At 38.5% G+C, this 23,740-nt stretch overlaps 1 protein-coding gene across 1 annotated transcript in view; it reads right to left on the reverse strand.

Annotated features, from left to right (window-relative positions):
* LOC108542444 (attractin-like protein 1) overlaps nt 1-23,719 on the reverse strand; it is a 71,176-nt gene extending 47,457 nt beyond the window's left edge. Inside the window, exon 1 of the mRNA XM_017892461.1 lies at nt 23,047-23,719. Coding sequence (XP_017747950.1) covers nt 23,047-23,336 — 290 coding nt within the window. The 5' untranslated portion in view covers nt 23,337-23,719. The remainder of the gene's footprint in view (nt 1-23,046) is intronic.
* Nucleotides 23,720-23,740: the final 21 nt, after the last annotated feature.

Genomic DNA, 23,740 nt, shown 5'->3' on the forward strand with positions numbered 1-23,740 from the left:
ACAGAGCAAGACTCCGTCTCAAAAAAAAAAAAAAAGAAAAGAAAAAAAACAAAGAAATGCTGGCGAGGATATGGAGAAAAGGGAACCCTCTTATACTGTTGGTGGGAATGTAAATTAGTACAACCACTATGGAGAATACTTTGGAGGTTCCTCATAAAAGTAAAAATGTAGCTAACATACAATTCAGCAATCCACTTTTGGGTATATACTCAAAAGAAAGGAAATCAATATACTGAAATATCTGCACTCCCATGTTTGTTGTAGCTCTGTTCACAATAGTCAAGATTTGGAAGCAATCTTGACTTCCAAAGTCAAGATGGATGGGTCCATCAACAGATGAACAGATAAAGAAATGTGGTACATATACACAATGAATTACTATTCAGTCATAAAAATAGTGTGATTCAGTCATTTGCAACAAAATGGATGGAACTGGATGTCATTATCTTTTGTGAAATAAGCCAGGCACAGAAAGAAAAACATTGTATGTTCTCACTGATTTGTGGGATCTAAAAGCGAAACAATCGAATCCATGGAGATACACAGTAGGAAGATGATTGTCACAGGCTGGGAAGGGTAGTGGTAAAGTGAGGAGGAGGTAGGGATGGTTAAGGGGTACAAAAAAATAGAATGAATGAATGAATAAGACTAGTATTTGAAAGCTCAACAGGATGACTATAGTCAATAATAATTTAATCGTACATTTTAAAATAACTGATAGTATAATTGGATTATTTGTAACACAAAGGATAAATGCTTGAGATAAATACCCTATCTTCCATGATGTGATCATTATGCGTTGCATGACTGTATCAAAATATCCCACATACCCCATAAACATATACACCTACTCTGTACCCACAAAAATTAAAAATACATATCCCCCCTCCTCCAAAGAAACATATATTGTAGGAGTTACCACAGTAATCCTTATCTCCCTCTTTAAGAAGTGATGTGAAGGAACTGTTATGCCTCCCCACCTAAGCTAAACAATAGGAGTACCTGAAAACTACACTCCCTGTCCCGTCCTATTCAACTTCAGTAGTACAATTTCCCAAACTTAAAAGGAAACCACTCACCACAATCCCCGAATTCCTCATCCTTAGCACTAAAGATCCTACCAAGAGCCGACCTTTTCCTCCACTTACTATAAAAAGGTTTCCTCTTTGCCAATTCCAGTCCACTGGAAGCATGGGAGGATGTCACCAATCAAGATAAATGGAAAATTCCTTCTCACCACCAAAAGATATGTGTAAAGGGGAAAATCTCCTGCTACTTCTGTAATAAAGAACAATTCTCCTTCTGCAGTTTCATGATCTCTTCTTAAACTCCAAGAACCTTCACCTGCATGCCACTTGGGCAAAGCATTCCCATTACATACATTGGACCTCTTCACAATCTAGAACTGTCCTTCTAAAATTCAGAGGTCTTGCACTCCAGGACCATACATACTCTAACCATAAACACCTAGTTTTCTATTAACTTTTTTTACTTCTTACTCCTAATACCCTTACATTCCAATTGTGTGGCGCTCTCCAGAAATTAGGCAGCACATAGTTCAAGCCCCTACAAAAAGTAGAACAGGCTCTTACATAACTACTATTTCTAATATTATTTCTAAAATGTATTCTAAGTTTCAAACAACTGTTTTAAAACTTTCTATCATTCCTCTTGAACTGAGAACCATATTGACTTATTCATCTAGATCAGTACTACATAAACTACTAGCCTACTGTCTGTTTGTGTAAATGAAGTTGTATTGGAACACAACTACACTAGTTTGTTTAAATATTATCTAAGATTGCTAACACACTACAAGGACAGAGTTTAGTATTGGCAACAGAGACCATCTGGCCAACAAAGCCTAAAATATCTACTATCTGGCCCTTTACAGAAAAAGTTTGCCAATCACTTGTCTAGATGCCTGCCACATATCCATATGCCTTGTCAATATTTCTTTCTAGCTGAAAGTGCCTAATGCAGAGTCCTTAATTAAAAGCATGCTGGGCTGTTTATAACACAAGGTTTGCCATTAATAAATGCAGGAAAACCAGCACAAATATTAGACAGTACTAAAATTAAATCTAGTGGGATGTTGTTGTCTATCCTGACTATGGATATATAATTTGACACATTATAAAAATAAGAAAGCGTGACAGTTTTAATATTACAAAATCTCTGAAACAATAAATCCTGTTTATCACAGAATATAGGTTTAGTCCTGGCATAACCAGCCCACAAGGAATAGTCAGATCCACTCAGGGATAGTCTTTATGCAGGGCGGCTTTCGTAAGCCTTTTCACACAAAATCTTTTTTAAAACAGGCTTTCTAGTTAAGATACTATTTATCAGCTTATTAATTCCTTTTTATTTTTTATTTCATCTTTATTGACAAATAATAATTGTATATATTCATGGGGTAAAATGTGATGCTTCAATACATGTATACATTGCAGATTGAGCAGATCAAGCTAATTAACATACCCATCACCTCACATATATTTTTGCAGTAAAAATCTTTAAAATCCACTCTATTAGCAATGTAGTACATGAAATATACAATGCATAATTAGTAACATTAGTCATTTCATTGTACAATAGAACAACAGAATAATAGAATACTTATTCTTCCTAATTGAAACTCTGCACCCTTTGACCAATATTGTTCCTTTCCCTGCCCAACCGACCACCACCCGCAGCTTCTGGTAACCACCATTCTACTCTCTACTTCGATTGATTCAAATTTTCGGATTCCACATTTAAGTGAGATCAGGTGATAATTGTCTTTCTAAGCCTAGCTTATTTTGCATAGCCTAATGGCCTCTAGTTTCATTTATGTTGTCACAAATGACAGGATTTTGTCCCTTTATAGGCTGAATACTATTTCATTATGTATATATACCTCTTTTTTTAATCCATTGATCCCTTGGTGGGCACTTAGGTTGTTTCCCAATATTGGCTATTATGAATAATGCTGCAATGAACATGTGAACGCAAACATCTCTCCAATATACTGATTTCAATTCCTTTGGATATATACCCAGACTGCTGGATCATATGGTAATTCTATTTTCAGTTTTTTGGCGAACCTCCATACTGTTTTTCAAAATGGTTGTACTAATTTACTTCCTGCCAACAGTGTACAAGAGTTCCCTTTTTGCCATATCCTCACCAACACTTGTTATCTTTCATCTTTTTTATAAGAGCCATTTTAAGAGGTATGAGATGACATCCCATTGTGGTTTTGATCTGCATTTCCCTGATGATCAATAATGTTGAGCATTTTTTCATATAAGTGTTGGCCTTTTGTATGTTTTCTTTTGAAAAATGTCTATTCAGATTCTTTGCCCATGTTTAAATAGGATAATTTGTTTTCTTGCTATTGATTTGAGTTCCTTTTATGTCTTGGGTATGAGTCCCTTATCTGATGTATGATTTGCAAATATTTTCTCTCAATGTGTGGGTTGTCTCTTCACTCTGTTATTTCCTGTGGTGTATAGAAGTTTTTTGATTCAATACCATTTGTCTATTTTTGCTTTTGCTGCCTGTGCTTTTGGAATCATGCAAGAAGTCATTGCTCAGACCAAAGTAATAGGTTTTCCCCTATACTTCCTTCTAGTAGTTTTAGTTTCAGATCTTCCATTTAAATCTTTAATCCATTTTGAGTTGATTCTTGTATAAGGGATAAGGGTTCAATTTCATTCTTGTACATTTGGATACCTAGTTTTTTAGAATCATTTATTGACAAGACTGTCCTTTCCCCAATGTGTATTCCTCGAACCTCTGCTGAAAATCAGTGGACTGTAGATGTATGAATTTATTTCTGGGCTCTCTATCCTGTTCCATTGGACAATTTGTCTGTTTTTATGTAGGTATCACGCCGTTTTAATAACTATGAGATGACTTTAAAAGTTCATGAAAAAAATAAACAGATAAAAATAAAAAATATAAACTTTATTTCTCAACATAAGTTCCATCAAAGTCAATGAGCTTTTGTAAGCAATGATACCATTTAGTCCATCCCTAAGGAGCTGAAGGTCCTGTGAATTTAACCATGTCAATCCAGTCTTGTTTACATTATTAACTGAAGAAAAACAGGTGCCCTGAGAAAACATTTTAAGATTAGTGTATTAGCGTCCATTTTCATGCTGCTGATAAAGACATACCCGAGACTGGGGAATTTACAAAAGAAAGAGGTTTAATGGACTTACAGTTACACATGGCTGGGGAGGACTCACAATCATGGCGGAAGGCAAGGATAAGCAAGTCATGTCTTACATGGATGGCAGCAGGCAGAGAGAGCTTGTGCAGGGGAACTCCACTTTATAAAACCATCAGATCTCATGAGACTTATTCACTATCATGAGAACAACATGGGAAAGACTTGGCCCCATGATTCAATTACCTCCCACCAGATCCCTCCCACAACACATGGGAATTCAAGATGAGATTTGGGTGGGGACACAGCCAAACCACAATCATGGGGCCAAGTCTACTTTTGCTTTGATTGAACCCCTTGTACCTCCTGGTAGCCATTGCTTTGATTGTGCTTTGTCTTCAGAATTGTAGTGGTAAAGTCATGTTTCACCTATTACAATTCTTCAAAGAAATACTTCAGGATCTTGATCCCACTTGTTTATAATTTCCACTAAAACCTCTGCTCTTATCTGTAACTAATCTGGTCCAAGTGGTTTTGGCACCCATAGAGTAGAAAGTTTGGTCAACTTTAATTTGCATTCAGAATTAAGTTGAATTAATTGAGATGTCTACGGTGTTGGCTATTGTTTCTGCTGTCAAACATCAGTCCTCTTCAATTAGAGAATGAACAAGATGATTTTTTCCTCACAAACTGATGTGAATAGTCTGCTGCTGCAGGCTTCATCTTCAACATCATATCATCCCTTCTTAAAATGAGTTACCCATCTGTAAACTGCTGATTTCTTTTGGGCACTGTCCTCATAAACTTTTCACAAAGCATCAATAATTTCACCTTCTTCCACCCAAGCTTCACCATAAATTTGATGTTTGCTCTCGCTTCACTTTTAGCAGAATTTATGTTGCTCTGACAGGGGCTCTTTTCAAACCAATGTCTTATCCTCCTTAGTGTCTCAAACTTGATCCCATTGTTACAACAATTTGGTATGAGTTTATTTTGGTGCAAAAAAAAATTTGAAATCCATGCAGATTTTTCATAATACACATTTTCCATTAACTTTTTAAAGGCAAATCAGGTAGTGTAATGCCTCTAGCTTTGTTATTTTTGCTCAACACTGCTTTAGCTATTTGGGGTCTTTTGTGGTTTCAAACAAATTATAGGATTTTTTTTCTATTTCTATTTTGATAGGATTGCATAGAATCTGTGTATCACTTTGGGTAATGTGGACATTTTAACAATATTCTTTCACTTCATGAATACACAAAGTGTCTATTTGTGTCATCTTCAATTTCTTTCACTAATGTTTTCTAGTTTTCTACATATAGATCTTTTACCTCTTTGGTTAAACTTAACGTAAGGTTTTGTCTGTTTGTTTGTTTTGATGCTACTGTAAATGGGACTGTTTTTCCTAACTTCTTTATCAGATCATTCACTGAAGAGTCATTCAGACTATTCTAGGCACAGGAAATGCATTCTGACTACTATCTTCCACTACTGTTGTCCTACCTGCAATACAGACCAGCAGTTGCCTAACTTGGCCCATAAATGAGTGGATAATTTAATTTTGAGGTGAAGTATTAGCCCATTATGGCCACACAAGAAAATCATGTTCTCCAATTCAGTATTGATATAGCTGACATTTTAACCATTATCTATCTGATTTTGAGGCCTAATTCTCAACTGCTATGGTTTGAATACATGAATCCTCCAAACCTTACACTGAAATTTGATCCCCAATGTCAGAGGTGAGGCCTACCCAGAAGTGTTTGAATCATGCAGGCAGATCCTTCATGAATGGCTTGGTGCCATCTTCACAGTAAAGAGTGAGCTCTCACTCTATTAGTTCCTGAGAGAGTTGGTTATTAAAAAGAGCCTGGCCCCTCCCACCCCTTGCTTCCTCTCCTGCCATATGATCTCTGCAGACACCAGTTCCCATTTGCTTTCTGCCATGAGTAGACGCAGCCTCAGCCCTGCAATACAAGCAGATGCCGGTGCCATACTTCTTGTACATGCTGAGGAATCATGAGCCAAACGAATCTCTTTTCTTTATACATGATCCAGTATCCAGCCTCAAGTATTCCTTCATAGCAATACAAATGGACTAAAACATCAGCTGATTCTGAGCTCTATAATTCTAACTAGGATATTTCCAAATAAGATTCCAGCTCATTAATACATTTTTCCTCAACATTCCCTTAAGCTACTGAGATAACTATAAAACTCGAACATTTTTTAATCATGGAGTACTTCTCTTGCACATGGTAATCATTATTTTCAAATTAATCTACTATCTAATGATAAGATCAATCTCTTCCCCTTTTGGCTAAACTGCATCACATCTACTGATCATTTCATAACTTTATGCTATTTGTAAAACATTTCTCCTATTCCCTTTTTGGCTCAAATGGTAAACTGGAAGTATACTGTGCGTCAAATAGGGTCAAATAAATCAGATATCTAAAATGCCAGAGCATCTTCCTTTCATGGATCCAGACAGCAATTAGTAACCTTATGCCAAACATTTTGAGCATTAATTCTAATCATTCATGGCAGACCAAAGAAACCAAAGACAGGTACACAAGGTGTTATAAAAAGCTTAAATTAATAAATCACAATCACCTTGTATTATTACTGTTAAAGATAATAAAACTCAATTGACCATCACGTTTAAATAATTAATTTTCTGGTTAACTTAATATCATTGACTGAAATTCAGCCAGAATAACTTTTCTCAATGATTTGCTGCTAAATATGCCCCTAAATTTGTTTTTACTGCTGGTAACAAATTACCAAAAACATAGAAATCTAAAAGAACATCCATTTGTTATCTCACAGTTCTACAGGACACAGTTCTATAGAAGTCCCTACAGACTCAGATGGGTGTTAGCTGAGCTAGGCTCTTATCCAGAGGCTCCAGAAAAGCATCCACTTCCAGGCTTATTCACGGCTGGTAGAATTCAGTTCCTTCCAGTTGTATGAATGAGGTCCCAACTTTCTTGCCAGTTGCTGACCAGGGGTTGCTCTCAGCACCAAGTGGCCACTTTCTCTAGTACTTTCAGGTATGGCTCCCTCCATCTTCAAACCAGCATTAGCATGTCAAATCCAGTTTACGCTTTGAGTCTTTAGCTTCCTCTTCTGCTAGCACCCAGGGGAAACACTCTGCTTTTAAAGGGCTCATGTGATTAGAGTAAGAAAACCCAGATAATCTCCCTTTTGACAAATGACGTAACATAATCATAACAGTAATACCAGGGATAAAAGTCAAAAGGGCCATCTTAAAGTTTTCCCTACCTCAGTTTATTTCCACATTTTTGAAAATTATAATATGCTTTGATAACTCAGGATGGTAAAATACTGATATAATAATGATGTTATAATAAAACATCATTATAAAAATTCATTTTATACATCTAAAGTATAGATTAGTTTGATTTTATACTGACTATATAAGATACCCTGGAAATTATTTTTTAACAAGTCATAGATACCAATTTGTTTATATAATTTGGCTCTTCAGCCTAAAATTAGGTAATGGTGATGGTTGTACCACTCTCTGAATATGCTAAACATAAGTGAACTGTACATCTTTAAAAAGTGAATATGGTGAGGTGTAAATTGTAACTCAGTAAAGCTCTAATTGTTTTTTGAAAAGTGAGCTAGGTCATGTGTGCTGAACCAAAACAAGTTGATTGCCTCCTAAAACAGAATATTTAATTATGAATCAGAGTCTCTGATATGGTTTGAATGTGTCTCCCCCAAAAAAGTATTGAAAACTTAATCCCCAATGCAACAGTGTGGGGATGTGGGGATAAATGAGAGGTGACTAGGCCATAAGGGCATAGCCCTCATGAATGGTTTAATGCCCTTTGTTATTGTAGGACTCAATTCCTTATAAAAGGGAATTAAAATCCCTTATAAAAGGGAACCCCCCTCTTGCCCTCCTCTCTTTCTCTCTCTTCACCCTCTCTTTGCTCTTCTGTCATGATATGATGCAATGAGAAAGCTCTTGCCAAATTCTGGCCCCTCAATCTTGGACTTCCCAAGAGAATCATAAGCCAATAAATTTTTATTCATTATAAATCACTAGGTCTCAAGTATTCTGTTATAGCAGCACAAAACTGAGTAAGACAAAAAACTGATATTGAAGCATAGAATGTCGCTTTATCAAATATCTGAAAATAGGGAAGCCACTTTGAAATTCAGTAATAAGTAGAGGCTGGGAGACTTTGGAGAAAAAGGCTAGAAAAAGCTTGTATTGCCATGAAAAGAACATTAAGGATGATTCTGATGAGGGCTCAGAAGAGAACTTCAGGGAAAGTCTAAAACTTCGTAGAGATTACATTAGTGCTTGTGATCAGAATATTGGTAGAAATGCGGAGAGTAAAGGCAATTCTGAGGCGACCTCAGACAGAAATGAGGAAAGAGATATTGCAAACTGGAGTAACAGCCATCCTTGATATGAAGCAGCAAATAACTTAGCAGAATTGTGACCATATCTGAGTGCTTCATGGAAGGCAGAATTTAAGAGCAATAAGCTAGTATAATGGAAGTTAGAAAGGAATTACTTAGATAACAAGGGCACGGGAGTCCTTTGTAAGGCTTTCCTTTTCAATGAAAAGCAGCCCCAAATCATTTTCTAACAAGGAGCAGCCTGCAAGCTGGGAACTTGCATGGGTGAATGCTGACAGGAACTAAGGACTAGACATTTTCAAAATGGCGGCTCCATCCTCTCTTCTCTGCCAGCCACGTGTCTGCTCCCTGCATTCTGCTCCCTGCATTCTGGCACAGCTCCCCTTAGCCTCCCCAGTCACTGCTCAAGCAAACCAAGGTGTGTCTCTGGCTGCAGCTCTGGAAACTATAGGAAATAAGCCTTGGTGGTTTCCATCCATGTGGTGCCAATTCTGCAGGTGCACAGACTGCACAAGTTGTAGAGGTGTGGCTACCTCAATGTAGATTTGAAACGATGCTACAGCAACAGAGTCATCATAAAGTACTTGCTAGAGCAATGCCTAATAGGGCCATGGGAGCAGGGCTGCCTCTGAGACCTCAGAACTACAGAGTCACCCATGTGCAGCCTCAGACTAGAAGACCAGCAGCCTCAGACATGAAAGCTGCTATGTCGACTCAACCCAGCAAAGCCTAAGGGCTGGGCTGCCTGAGGTCTTGGGGGCCCAATCCTCATCCCAGTGTGCTCAGAAGGTGAAATATGAAGTCAAAAAAGATTATTCTCTAGCTTTCAGATTTAACATTGTTTGTTCTGTTGGGTTCTAGACTTATTTGGGGTCTGTTACTCCTTTTTTTTCTTTTGGAACAGGAGTGTATATCCTATACCTGTCTCACCATTGTACTTTGGAAGTAGGCAACTTGTTTTGATTTCACAGGCTCACAGCTGGAAGGGAATTTTCCCCAGGATGAATTGTGTCTTGAGTCTCACCTATATCTGATTTAGAAGAGATCCTAGACTTCAGACTTTTGAGTTGGTGCTGGACTGAGTTAAGACTCTGGATTAGTGTTGAGAGGTGGGGCATAATGGGAGGTGATTAGACCATGAGGGCATTAACGCTGCGACCCCAAGAGTGAGTTCATTATCAGGGGAATGGGTTCCTTATAAAAGGATGAGATTTGAATGCTTTTGCCCACCCCTTGACCCTCTATTTACCCTCTGCCACAGGATGATACAGCAAGAAAGCCATTACAAGATGTCAGCCTCTTGATCTTAGATTTCCCAGCCTCCAGAATCAGGAGCCAATATATCTCTATTAATTATAATTACCAAGTGTATTAGTCCATTTTCACACTGCTGATATAGACACACCCAAAACTGGAAAGAACAGGAGATTTAACCAGACTTACAGTTTCACATGGCTGGTGAGGCCTCAGAATCATGGTGGGAGACAAAAGGCACTTTTTACATGGTGGCAGCAAGAGAAAAATGAGGAAGAAGCAAAAGTAGAAACCCCTGATAAACCCATCAGGTCTTGTGAGACTTATTCACTATCACGAGACTACCACAGGAAAGACCAGCCCCAATGATTCAATTACCTCCCACTGGGTAATTCCTTCACATAACACATCGGAATTCTAGGAGATAGAATTCAGATTGAGATTTGAAAGGGAACACAGCCAAACCATATCATTCTGCCCCTGGCCCCTCCAAATCTCATATCCTCACATTTCAAAACAAATGATGCTTTCCCAAAGTCTTAACTCATTTCAGCACCTCCAAGGTCTCATCTGAAACAAGGCAAGTTTTTTCCATCTATGAGCCTGTAAAATCAAAAGCAAGCTAGTTACTTCCTAGATACAATGGGGGTATAGGTATTGGATAAATACAGCCATTCCAAATCGGAGAAATTGGCCAAAACAAAGAGGTTACAGGGCCCATGCAATAGGGTAGTCAAATTTTAAAGCCCCAAAATGATCTCCTCTGATTCCAGGTCTCACATCTAGGTCACGCTAATGCAAGAGGTGGGTTCCCATGGTCTTGGGCAGCTCCGACCCTGTGGCTTTGCAGAGTACAGCCTCATCCTGGCTGCTTTCATGGGCTGGCATTGAACATCTGCGGCTTTTCCAGGCACACAGTGCAAACTGTAGGTGCATTTACGGTTCTGGGGTCTGCAGGACAGTGGCCCTCTTCTCACAGCTCCACTAGGCGATGTTCCAGTAGGGACTCTGTGTGGGGGTTCCAACCCCACATTTCCCTTCCACACTGACCTACAGAGGTTCTCCATGAGAGTCCCACCCCTGAAGCAAACTTTTACGTGGACATCCAGGCGTTTCCACACATCTTCTGAAATGTAGACAGAGGTTCCCAAACCTCAATTCTTGACTCCTGTGCACTCACAGGCTCAACATCACGTGGAAGCTGCCAAGACTTGGGGCTTGCACCCTCTGAAGCCACAGACTGAACTACACCTTGGCCCCTTTCAGTCATAGCTAGAGCAGGTGGGACACAGGACACCAAGTCCCTAGGCTGCATACAGCATAGGAACCCTAGGCCCGGCCCACAAAACCATTTTTTCCTCCTATGCCTCAAGGCCTGTGATGAGAGGGGCTGCCCTGAAGGCCTCTGACATGCCCTGGGGACATTTTCCCCATTGTCTTGGGAATTAACATTTGGCTTCTCACTACTCATGCAAATTTCTGCAGCTGGCTTAAATCTCTCCTCAGAAAATGGGATTTTCTTTTCTATCTCATTGTCAGGCTGCACATTTTCCAAACTTTTATGCTCTGTTTCCCTTTTAGAATGGAATGCCTTTAACAGCACCCAAGTCACATCTTGAATGCTTTGCTGCTTAGAAATTTATTCTACCAGATACCTTAAATCATCTCTCTGAAGTTCAAAGTTCCACAAATCTCTAGGCAGGGGAAAAATCTAAGAAATTGAAGAAGACACCAAAAAAATGGAATATTTCATGCTCATGGATTGGAAGAATCAATATTGTTAAAATGTCCATACTATCCAAAGCAATCTACAGATTCAATGCAATCCATATCAAAATGCCAATGACATTTTTCACAGAAATAGAAAAAAAAAATTCTGGCCGGGCGCGGTGGCTGAAGCCTGTAATCCCAGCACTTTGGGAGGCCGAGACGGGTGGATCACGAGTTCAGAAGATCGAGACCATCCTGGCTAACCCAGTGAAACCCCGTCTCTACTAAAAAATACAAAAAACTAGCCAGGCGAGGTGCCGGGCACCTGTAGTCCCAGCTACTCGGGAGGCTGAGGCAGGAGAATGGCGTAAACCCGGGAGGCGGAGCTTGCAGTGAGCTGAGATCCAGCCACTGCACTCCAGCCTGGGCAACAAAGCGAGACTCTGTCTCAAAAAAAAAAAAAAATCCTAAAATTTATGCAGAACCAAAAAGACCCAGAATAGCCAAAGCCATTCTCAGCAAAAAGAACAATACTGGAACTATCATATTACCTGACTTTAAATTATACCACAGAGCTATAGTAACCAAAGCAGCATGGTACTGGCATTAAATAAAAAAAAAAAAAGACACACAGAACAATTACAGAACAGGGAACCCAGAATAAATACATACTTCCAATGAACTTATTTTTGACAAAGGTGTCAAGCACATATACTGGGGAAGTAACAGTCTCCTCAATAAATTCTGCTGGGAATACTGGATATCTATATGAAGAATAATGAAGCTGGACCCCTATCTCTCACCATATACAATAAACAATTAAAGACTTAGAAATCTGAGACCTCAAACTATGAAACTACTACAACATTGGGAAAACTCTCCAGGACACCTGGAGACTAGGCAAAGATTTATTAAGTAATACCCCACAAGCACAGGCAACCAAAGCAAAAAGGGATAAATGGGATCACATCGAGTTAAAACGTTTCTGCACAGCAAAGGAAACACTCAACAACATGAAAAGACAATCCACAGAAGGGAAGAAAATATTTGCAAACTATCATTCTGACAAGGGATTAATAACCAGAATATATAATAAGCTCAAACAACACTATAAAAAAAAAACTAGTAATCCAATTCAAAAATATGCAAAAGATCTGAATAGACATTTCTCAAAAGAAGACATACCAATGTCAAAAAGTATATAAAAAGGTGCTCAGCATCACTGATCATCAGAGAAATGAAAATCAAAACTACAATGAGATATCATCTCACTCCAGTTAAATAGCTCATATCCAAAAGGCAGGCAAAAACAAATGCTGGCAAGGATATAGAGAAAAGGGAACCCTCTTACACTATCGGTGGGAAGATAAATTAGTGTAACTACTATGGAGAGCAGTTTGCAGGTTCCTCAAAAAATTAAAAATAGAGCTACCACATGATTCAGCAATCCCACTGCTAAGTATATACCTAAAAGAAAGGAAATCAGTATATTGAAGAGACAGCTGTGCTTCAATGTTTGCTGCAGCTGTATTCACAACAGTCAAAATTTGGAAGCAACCTAAGTGTCCATCAACAAATGAATGGATAAATAAAATGTGGTACATATACACAAGGGAGTACTATTCAGCCATAAAAAAGAATGATATCCTGTCATTCACAACAACATGGATGGAAGTGGAGGTCATTATATTATGTGAAATAAGCCAGGCACAGAAAGACAAACATTGCATGTTCTCGGTTATTTCTGGGAGCTAAAAATTAAAACAATTGAATTCATGGAGATAGAGAGTAGAAGGATGGTTACCTGAGGCTGGGAAAGGTATTGGGGCGGGGGAATGGGGATGGCTAATGGGTTAAAAAGTATAATTAGTATGAATTGTTTATAACACAAAGAAAGGATAAATGCTTGAGGTGATGAATACCCTATTTACCCTGATGTGGTTAGTAGGCATTGTATACCTGTATCAAAATATCTCATGTATCCCATAAATACATACAGCTATAATGTAACCACAAATATAAAAAATAAAGAGATATGGGTGACGAAATATCACCAAAGAAAGATTTCCAAATGTTTAGTCAGCTTTGTACTACTTGGATAAGCCCTACTTGGTCACAATGTATTATGTTTTTTATGTATTGCTGGATATGATTTGCTAATACTTTGTTAAAGATTTTTGCTTCTGTGTTCATGAGAGTTACTGCTCTTTTCCGGTAATGTCTTTTTTTGGTTTTCTTATCATGGTAATGCCAGCCTTGCAAAATAAGTTACAAAGTATTCTCTCTTATTCTGTTTTCTAGAAAAACTTGTGTAGAATTAGTATTACTTGTTTCTTAAACATTTGGTAAAATTTACCAGTGATGCCATCTGAGCCTGACATTTTCCTTGTATGAAGTTTTGCAATTTGAATTCAATTTACTCAACAGACATATAAATATTCTTTTCATTTACCTCCTCATGAGTTACTTTTGTTAATCCGTATGATACAGGGAATTGGTCCATTTCATTTATTTCAAATTTATGAGCATAAAGTCATGTATAAGCTTCCCTTATTATTTTTTTAAAGTCTACAAACTGGAAATTGAAATTAAAAGAAATACTACCAACTACAACAGCCTCAAAGAACATAAAATACTTCGGTATAAAATCGAAAAATATGGCCAGGCGCAGTGGCTCACATCTGTAATCCCAGCACTTTGGGAGGCTGAGGCAGGCAGATTGCCTGAGGTCAGAAGTTCAAGACCAGCCTGGCCAACATGATGAAACCCCATCTCTACTAAAAATACAAAAAATTAGCCAGGCGTGATGACAGGCACCTATAATCCCAGCTACTCAGGAGGTTGAGACACGAGAATTGCTTGAACCCAGGAGACGGAGGTTGCAGTGAGCCAAGATCATGCCACTGCACTCCAGTCTGAGTGACAGAGCACAACTCCATCTCAAAAAAAAAAAAAAAAAAAACCTAACTAAATATATATACCCAGAATCTGTATCTGATAACTACAAAAGATGTTGTAAAAAAATCAATGAAAACCCAAATAGATGAAAAAACATACTGCAATGAAGAACAAGATAATTCGATATTGTTTACATGTCAATTCTCCTCCAAATGACTTACTGAGTCAACACAATCTCAATAAAAATCCCAGCAAGACTTTTTTAATTGACAAATTGTTCTAAAATGTGTATGAAAACAAAATGAACCAAGTAAATTTTCAAAATAAAATAAAGTTGGGGAATCCCATTATCTAACTTCAAGATTTACCATAAAAATATACTAATCACAGCATTTTGGGAGGCTGAGGCGGGTGGATCACCTGAGGTCACGAGTTAGAGACCAGCCTGGCCAACATGGCAAAACCTCATCTCTACCAAAAATACAAAAATTAGCCAGGTGTGGTGGCACGTGCTTGTAATCCCAGCTGTTCAGGAGGCTGAGGCAGGAGAACCACTTGAACCCGGGAAGCGAGATTGCAGTGAGCCGATATCACGCCACTGCACTCCAGCCTGGGCAACAGAGTGAGACTCCATCTCAAATATATATACATATACACACACACATACACTAATAAAGTAAGTGAGGAATTTGCAAAAGGATAGAGATATGGATCAATAGAACAGAAAAGAGTCAAAAAATAAATATACATAAAGATGTCCAATTAACTTTCAATAAAGGTGCAAAGACATTAATGAAAAAAGGATAGTCTTTTCAACAAATGGTCATTGGATAATGATAAAGGCTCTGTTTATCAGGAGGACATAATCCAAAATTTTATGCACCTAATAACATAGTTTCAAAATACATGAAGGATAAACAGATAAGACTGTAGGGACAAACAGGTAAATACAAAACTATAACTGAAGATACCCTTCTCTCAATAAGTGGTAAAAACAGACAGAAAATCAGAATGGTTGTAGAAGACTTGAACAAGACTATCAACCAAGTTGAACTAACTGAAATGTATACAACACTCCACCCATCAATAGAAGAATACGCATTCTTTTCACACGCACAAAAAAATACTTACCAAGATAGACAATATTCTGGCCAATAAATTTTAAAGGATTCTAGTCATATAGCCTTCTGTATATTAAAAAAGTTGGATTTATATTAATAAAAGTCGAATTTGGAGTTAAAGAAAACTTTAGGCCTAGAGGGCTTCAATGGTGAATTCCACCAAACGCCAATGAAAAAATAATGCCAATTCCATAAAAACTCTTCCAGCAAATGATCAAGAGTCCCATGGCGCTCATTATAGGAGGCCAGCATTATCTTGTCACCAAAACTAGTCATATATTATAAGACAAGTGCAGACCAGTCTCTCTCATGAACACAGATACAAAAATTATAAATAAAACTTTAACAAACCAAATCCAACCTAAAACAAAAAGGAAAGCATATTGTGTCAGAGGAAGTTTATCTTAGGAATGTAAGGTTGGTTTAACATTCAAAAAGTATGTACATAATTCACCATGTTAACAAACTTGAAAAAATCATATGATTATCTCAACGGACACAGAAAATGTATTTAATACAATCCAGTTTCCATCACTGATAAAAACTCTTGGCAAACTAGGAATAGAAGGGAACTTTCTCAATGTGATAAAAGGCATCTAAAAAAAAAAAAAAACTTACAGATAACATCATAATTCATGGTTAAAGATCAAATATCTCCCCCTAAATCATGAGTAAGATTGACCACTCTCATCACCTCTATTCACCCCTGTAATAGAGGTTCTGACCAGTGAAATAAGGCAAGAAAAAAAAAAAGGCATCCAGATTGCAAAAAAAGGAGTCAACATATCTTTATCTGTAAACAATATAACCACCTAAGTAGAAAACCATAAGGAATCTACAAAAATCTACAAGTAAGTTTGGCAAGATTGCAAGATAAAAAAATCAAACATACAAAAATCAGTTGTATTTCAGTATGAGAGCAACCATCGAAACTGAAAGTTTAAAAAACGCCATTTACAATAGTATCCAAAAATATTAACTACTTAGGGAAAATCTGACAAAAGAGGTGCAACACCTATTCACTGAAAATTTAAAAACACTGCTGACAGATTAAAGAACTAAAGAAATAAACAGACCATGTTAGGAAACTCAATATTGACAAGGTATTCATTTTCCCCAAAACTGATCTACAGACTCAGCATAATTACAAACAAAATCCTAGTAGGCTTTTTATAGAAACCGACAAGCTGATTCTAAAATTCATATGGAAATACAAAGGACTCAGAGTAGCCAAAATAACTGGAAAAGAACAAAACTGAAAAACACTCCCTGAATTCAAGACTTACAAAGAAACAATAATCAAGACATTGTTGTACTGATATACAAATAGACAAAGAGATCAAGAAACAAAGCAGAGCTCAGAAATAGAAACACAAATATATGAATAGTTTCAACAAAGGTACAAAGCTACTTTAACAGAGAAAGAATACTCTTTTCAACAAATAGTGCTAAAACAAATACCTATATGTCAAAAAACTGAATTTAGATCCATACTTCTCCCCATATATAGAAATTAACTTACAATGGACCATAAATCTAAATGTAAAATCTAAAACTACAAAACTTCTAGAGAAAAAAAATAAAGAAAATCTTTATCAACTTGGTTTAGGCAGTTTTCTTTTTTTTTTTTTATTTTATGTTTTTTTATTTTTTAAAGACAGGGTCTTGCTGTGTTGCCTAGGCTGGAGTACGGTGACACAATCACAGCTCAGCTCACTGCAGCCTCCAATTCCTGTGTTCAAGTGATCCTCCCATCTCAGCCTTCCAAGTAGCTGGGCTAAATGGGCACACCGCCACGCAAGCTAATTTTTCAAATGTTTTTGTAGAGGCACAGTCTTGCCTTGTTTCCCACGCTGGTCTCAAACGCCTAGACTCAAGTGATCCTCCTGTCTCAGGCTCCCAAAGTGCTGGGATTACACACATGAGCCACAATACCCAGCCTAGGCAAAGTTTTCTTAGGCACAACATGAAAAGCATAATCCATAAAAGAAAAAAATGGTAAATTGGAATTAATTTAAAACTTAGATTCTTTGAAAAATACTGTCAAGAGACTTCATTCTCTTTTCATTGTGTTTTCATAGACAAGCCCCAGACTGGTAGAAAATATATGCAAATGATATAGCTCGTAAGAAGCTAGTAATCCAGAAAATGTAAAGAACTTACAAAAATCAATAAGAAAATTTTTTAACATGCAAAAGATTTGAATAGATGCCTATTAAAGAAGATATACAGATGGCAAGTAAGCACATGAGAAGATACTCAATATCATTAGTCATTAGGGAAATGCAAATTAAAACCCAATAACATACCATTCACTTATTAGAATCACAAAAATGTAAAAGACCATACCAAGTATTGATATGGATATGAAATTAACTAGATAGAACAGACTTACTGTTGATGGGAACATAAATGATACAACTACTTTGGAAAACAGTTTGTCAGTTTCTTTAACGGTTACATATATATTTACCATATGATCCAGTCATTCTCAGGTATTTCCCCAAGAGAAAGGAAAGCATATATCCATACAAAGATACAAAGACTTCCACATGAAACTTCATAGCAGCTTTAAAAGGAACAGCCAAAAATTTGAAACAATCCAAATGTCCCTCTGCAGTTGAATAGATAAACAAATTATGGTGTATCCAGACACTGGAACACTATTCAGCAGTAGAATAAACTACTAATACACCATAAATGAATCTCAAAATAAACATGTTGTGCAAAAGAAGTCAGACAAAAAAGAAGTATATAATGTATGATTCTATTTACAAAACGTTCTAGAAAATGCCAACAAATCTATAGTGAGAGAAAGCAGATCAATAGTTGCCCTGGGATAGGAATAGGCAACTGGAAAAGGGAGGGTTTACAAAGGAAACACATGGAAATTTTCTAGTGTGATAAATAAATTGTACATTTCAAATTGTGCTGTTTATTTTGACAATTATACCTCACTCAAAAATTTTGTTGAAATAACTATCAAAATTATAATTAAACACCTCATTTTTGACAATACTAAGAAGGAAAAATAGTGTTATCAGGGCAGTATATAAGGGGTAACCTAGTGTGAAGAGTCAGACAAGCCTCCTTTAGAAACTAGTATTTAAGGTAAGATTAGAAGGATGATCAATAATCATCCAAGCAAAGACCAGAGAGGAAAGAGTTCACAGAAGTAACTGTGTATAAAATGCACTGAGGCCAAAAAGAATGTAACACTTTCAAGGAACTTTAAAAGACCAGTCGGGGCAGAGGAAAGGAGGCGTGAGTCGAATCAGCTAAAGGGGCCAAATCATGCAGACACGTGTTCTTGAAAACCATGCTACTACAAGTAACTTACCTTATCAATTTAGAGCCTAAGAAACACTCAATTTAAGTTATTTTAAATTCCTACTGTGTGATTATATACTTTAATAATGTAAAAATAATCCATGGATATAAATTATCCATTAGAATAAAACTTTGAAATAAAGAAGTCTTAGGGACAGGGAACATTCAGTTTAAGTTTATAGTTACTGTCAGTTTCCTTACAAGTAAAAAGGATTCCAAGTATATATGTATTTACATATGCATATATGTTTTGTTTTGTTTTTGTTTTTTGTTTTTTTGTTTTGAGACAGAGTCTCACTCTGTTGCCCAGGCTGAAGTGCAGTGGCACGATCGATGCTCACTGCAACCTCCACCTCCTGGGTTCAAGTGATTCTACTGCCTCAGCCTCCTGAGTAACTGGGACTACAGATGTGTGCCATCACACGCAGCTAATTTTTGTAGCTTTAGTAGAGATGGGGTTTCACCATGTTAGCTAGGATGGTCTCGATCTCCTGACCTCAGGATCCGGCCACCTCGGCCTCCCAAAGCGTTGGGATTACAGGCATGAGATACCACGCCAGGCCATATCCATATATTTTTAACAGCTTGGGGGAAGAGTTCACACACTTAATTCTGCCCCTTTTTGTTTACAATAACAACCTAATTCCTGACATTATATCATTATATCTTCATTTTGCTGTAACCACAAATAGAATGCTTCATATATGTATATATAAAATTTTGAGAAGTCTTGCTCTGACACCCAGGCTGCAGCGCAGTGGCACGATTACAGCTCACTGCAGCCTCAACCTCCTGGGCTCAAGTAATCCTCCCACCTCACTCTCTCTTGTAGCTGTGACCACAGATGTGTGCCACCATGCCCAGCTACATTTTTAACATTTTTTGTAGAGATGAGGTCTCACTATCTTGCCCAGGCTGGCCTCAAACTTCTGGGCTCAAGGGATCCTCCCATCCTGGCCTCCCAAAGTGCTGGGATTACAGGCCTGAGCCACAGTACCCAGCATACTTCCATTTTAAATGTGTGAAATGAAGTATCCAAATTTGACTAACCTAAGAGGGGTAAAAATATACCCCTTAATATTTGACTAATATAAAGAGCAATACTCTTTAGATTTATATAAATTTACATAAATCTCAACTACTCTACAAAATTAATTCTCAAGAACTCCCTTCTAATAGAGAATGTCATTCAAAGAGATTAGAGCAAAATATTTTCTTGCTTAACATTATACTGAACTATTCAAATAAATACGATTTGAATTACAGTCTGTATCTTTGATTATTATACTTCAAATATATTTTCCTATTCTCAATCCCAAATCCTTTAGTCTAGCTTTGACTGAAAAATCAATGTTCCTTTTGTTTTACCTGTGTAAGGAAGGAATGACTTGTTATTCTGAGTGCTTTATTCTTTTCAAATGGAAACAGAAGACTGGAATCAATGCTAAGAGAACTGAAGTATCACTTTTGATACTATATTTGCTTCTGTATTTCTTCCCCCAACTATCAATCTTCTATCCTCAAGAAGCATTTGAAGAACACTTTTATTCCCTGGCGAAATCCCTATAGTAGAAAAAAAGCTAAGTTACCATGGAGCCAACCAATTAATTTTGACACCTGCTTACCAAGATTGATCAATCATTTTTGATGTCTGTTTGTAAGGTTGCTATACTTCAGTTTAGAAAAAGATACTCAAGATAATTAGTGAAGTGAGATTTCCTAGTTAAAGTCTTTCCCACTGTGTTATTACTTCAAATGCCAGGTAAAACAAGCTACTATCTTCAAATAAACCTTTCATAGGTTTATTTGCATGTACTTTACCAAGAATAATTATTTTCTACTAAATATAATCCTTCTCTTTAACATTAAATACCAATGCGTTCTTTATCCCTAAGAGTATACATAATAAAACACAGATAGTTACACCAGTTATATTTACTCTAATTAATAGCTTGTATTCCACAGAGAAATGCAAACGCATTTACCCAGTAGAGTACAATGAGTCCTAGGAAATAACAGCTTCCAAGGAAATGACGAATACTCAAATGATTAGCTCAGGATTTATCGTTATTTAACAAATCTACATCAAATATCTATTCTTCTATTCACTAATATATTTTGTTTATGAACACCGCCTCTCAATGTTATTTAAGCTAGTTTTAACTTGATCTGTGATCTTTTTAACTGGGGCGACATCTGCTAGTGAGGTCACAGGCTGCTGATCCAGCTGATTAACAAGTTCCGCTACTTTCAAATGTATTCTAAATGTGAAGCTTCTCAGGACTGCAGCAATTTTTGTCCTCTTTAGACAAACGGAGCAAACCCACCCACACAAAGGCCAATATCCCTAAATTACATATAAATCAGGCACTCTCCCTATTTATGTAAAAAAATGTAAAAAATGGATGAGGCTTTTTCACTGCTGATGACCAGTTTATATGTTCAAAATTCTCTCTTGGTAGGAAAAGACGCTGAATGCTACTGTGTCATAGCAAACGTTTAAGAACACAAGCAAAAAAAAAGCAACTAACAAGCAGAATTCAGTAAGATCTCTTTCCTCATCTTGAAACACTTTTTAAACTTTTAATCAGCATCTCTCCTAATTTTAAAAAAGTATTTTAAAACTACATTACATACTAACTTTAAAGTATAAATCCTAGAAAATTCCAACCTATTGCATAAATTTCATAAAACTTCAAGATTTCACTTCCAAAACCTACTAGTTAATTTAAATCATAGAGTCTACCTAAAATTTTAAAGTGCCATTTTAAAATATACATTTTACATTGAGTTTTAAGGGACATTTATTTTAATCAGCAACAGTACGTTTTTTTAAAAGAAAAAAAAAGGAAATACGCTGTGTTTACAACTCCAGGAAATTGTCCTAGAATACATTAATAAGGTGAACCAGTCTTACCTTTGCCCTAGAGCCCAAGAGAAATTTCACCTAGATTTTGGCTATCAGCCTAACAATATCAGTAATCTACAATATTCAAGAGCCACTAACCAGCCAGCAAACTTCATATTAAGTATCTAGAAGACTAAGAAGCTGACTTTCTTAATGACTGTTACCCGCATGTTGTTAGAATCCTGCCCCAACGTTAACTGACTTTTGCTACTCCCCTACACTGACCCATTGCTTTTTATATCAGGCAAGAATGTAATAAACATCAACCAGTAGGAAGAAAGTACCTTCACTTTAGCGAAGCAAACTTCTTAGGCTCCTTGAGCTTCAGATAAGCCAAAGTGATGTTCCCGCACAAAAGCTGATAGTGAATTAACCGATTAGAAAAAAATCTATTATCCTCACCACATAAAAACGTCCAGTATTTCATCCTTCTATCTAACCTAAAGTAACCTTTGTATTTCTCAATTCAAGATTGTCCTAGCAAATTCAACACAGCAAATTCGTTAAAAGTACACATTCTGGAGTGTGTACTGGCTCCAGAATGTGCCAGCTGATTTGGAATCATAACTCGGCCCTTACTACTGTGTAATCCTGGCCAAGTTACTTAAATGTATCGCCTCGATTTCTCTCCGTAAATCCAGCATAATAATTCAGCAACTCATAGAGTTGTTGTAAGGAATGAATGAGAAAATCGACATAAAGCGCTTAGAAGAGTGTCTGGCACTTAGCAAGCCCATCATAAACTCTACTTATTAAGATCACTATGATGACTAAATAAATGTTAGAAGGGGTCACCTCCAGAGAGAAGAGGAGGATAGGGGAAGACAGAGGTACTGGTGGATCATAACTGAACCTTTACACTTTTGTGAATTTTTCACAATGCGCATGTGTTTCATGAGTAACTTAGATAATTTCCGATTTTAAAATATACTCCTAAGAAAATGGTGCTGGGCATCCTAACAGATTGTGAAAATGTTCGTGCTGAGCAGCGGAAAGTCGCTGCGGACATCTGGAACGCGGACATCTGGAACGCTCGAGAAAGGCTTAGCTCCCGTCGGTCAGGACTCCCGCGCGGGCCCGAGCGCTCCCGGGGCGCCCCGGGGCTGGAGGGGGCACGGCGCGGGACCCACTCCCGCCCGCTCCCGCCGCGCGCTGCGGTTCACTCCCTGCCGGGGGATCGGAGGCCGCGACGGGGGCGGGGTAGGCCGCGACGGGAGCGAGGCAGGGCTGGAGGTTCGGGGTCTGGCGAAGGCACTTACTTGAACCTGCCCTGGCAGTGCTGGCACTGGTCCCCCACCCAGCCCGGGTCGCAGAGGCAGGTGGAGTTGACACAGCGGCCAGAGAAGCAGGAGCCGGTCCTCTCGCACGGCTTGGACTGGGACACCTGCGCGTAGAGCGCCAGGTAGAGGAAGCCATAGCACAGCAGCCAGCTGTTCCCGTCCAGCAGCCAGGAGGAGGCGCCCCCGCCGCCGCCCGCCGGCCGAGCCCTCCACAGCCCCGGGGTCGCCGGCTGCGGGGGACCAGTGCGGGCCCGGCCCCCAGTCTCCATCTTCCCCGACGCCCCTGCCGGGCGACACTGCGCTCGCGGGCGCCGACAGGGATGCAGTTGAGGGAAATGCCGGCCGCAGAAAACCTCTCCGCCGCCGCTTCTCCTCCTCCTCACCGGCGCCCGTCCCAGTCCCGATCCCCGGTCAGGAGGGACAGATCCCAACCGCCGTCGCCTCCGCTCGGCTGCCTCCAGTCGCACTCGGGCATCGCCGCCACCCAGTATCCTGACCTTGTCCTTAGCGGGCCGACCCCACACCCGCGGCGTCCCGGGCCGGGCCGGAGACTGGGAGCGGGAGGCGCAGACTGCGCCCGGCGCTCCTGAGGGGACCTGACCGGGAGGAGGAGGGGACCCCGCGCGCGGCCCCGCCTCGCCCGCGGCCCGCGCCAACTGCCTCGGCTCCGAGC

Source organism: Rhinopithecus bieti, unplaced genomic scaffold (genome assembly GCF_001698545.2).
Source record: "Rhinopithecus bieti isolate Rb0 unplaced genomic scaffold, ASM169854v2 scaffold_21201, whole genome shotgun sequence".
Taxonomy (NCBI): Eukaryota; Metazoa; Chordata; class Mammalia; order Primates; family Cercopithecidae; genus Rhinopithecus; species Rhinopithecus bieti.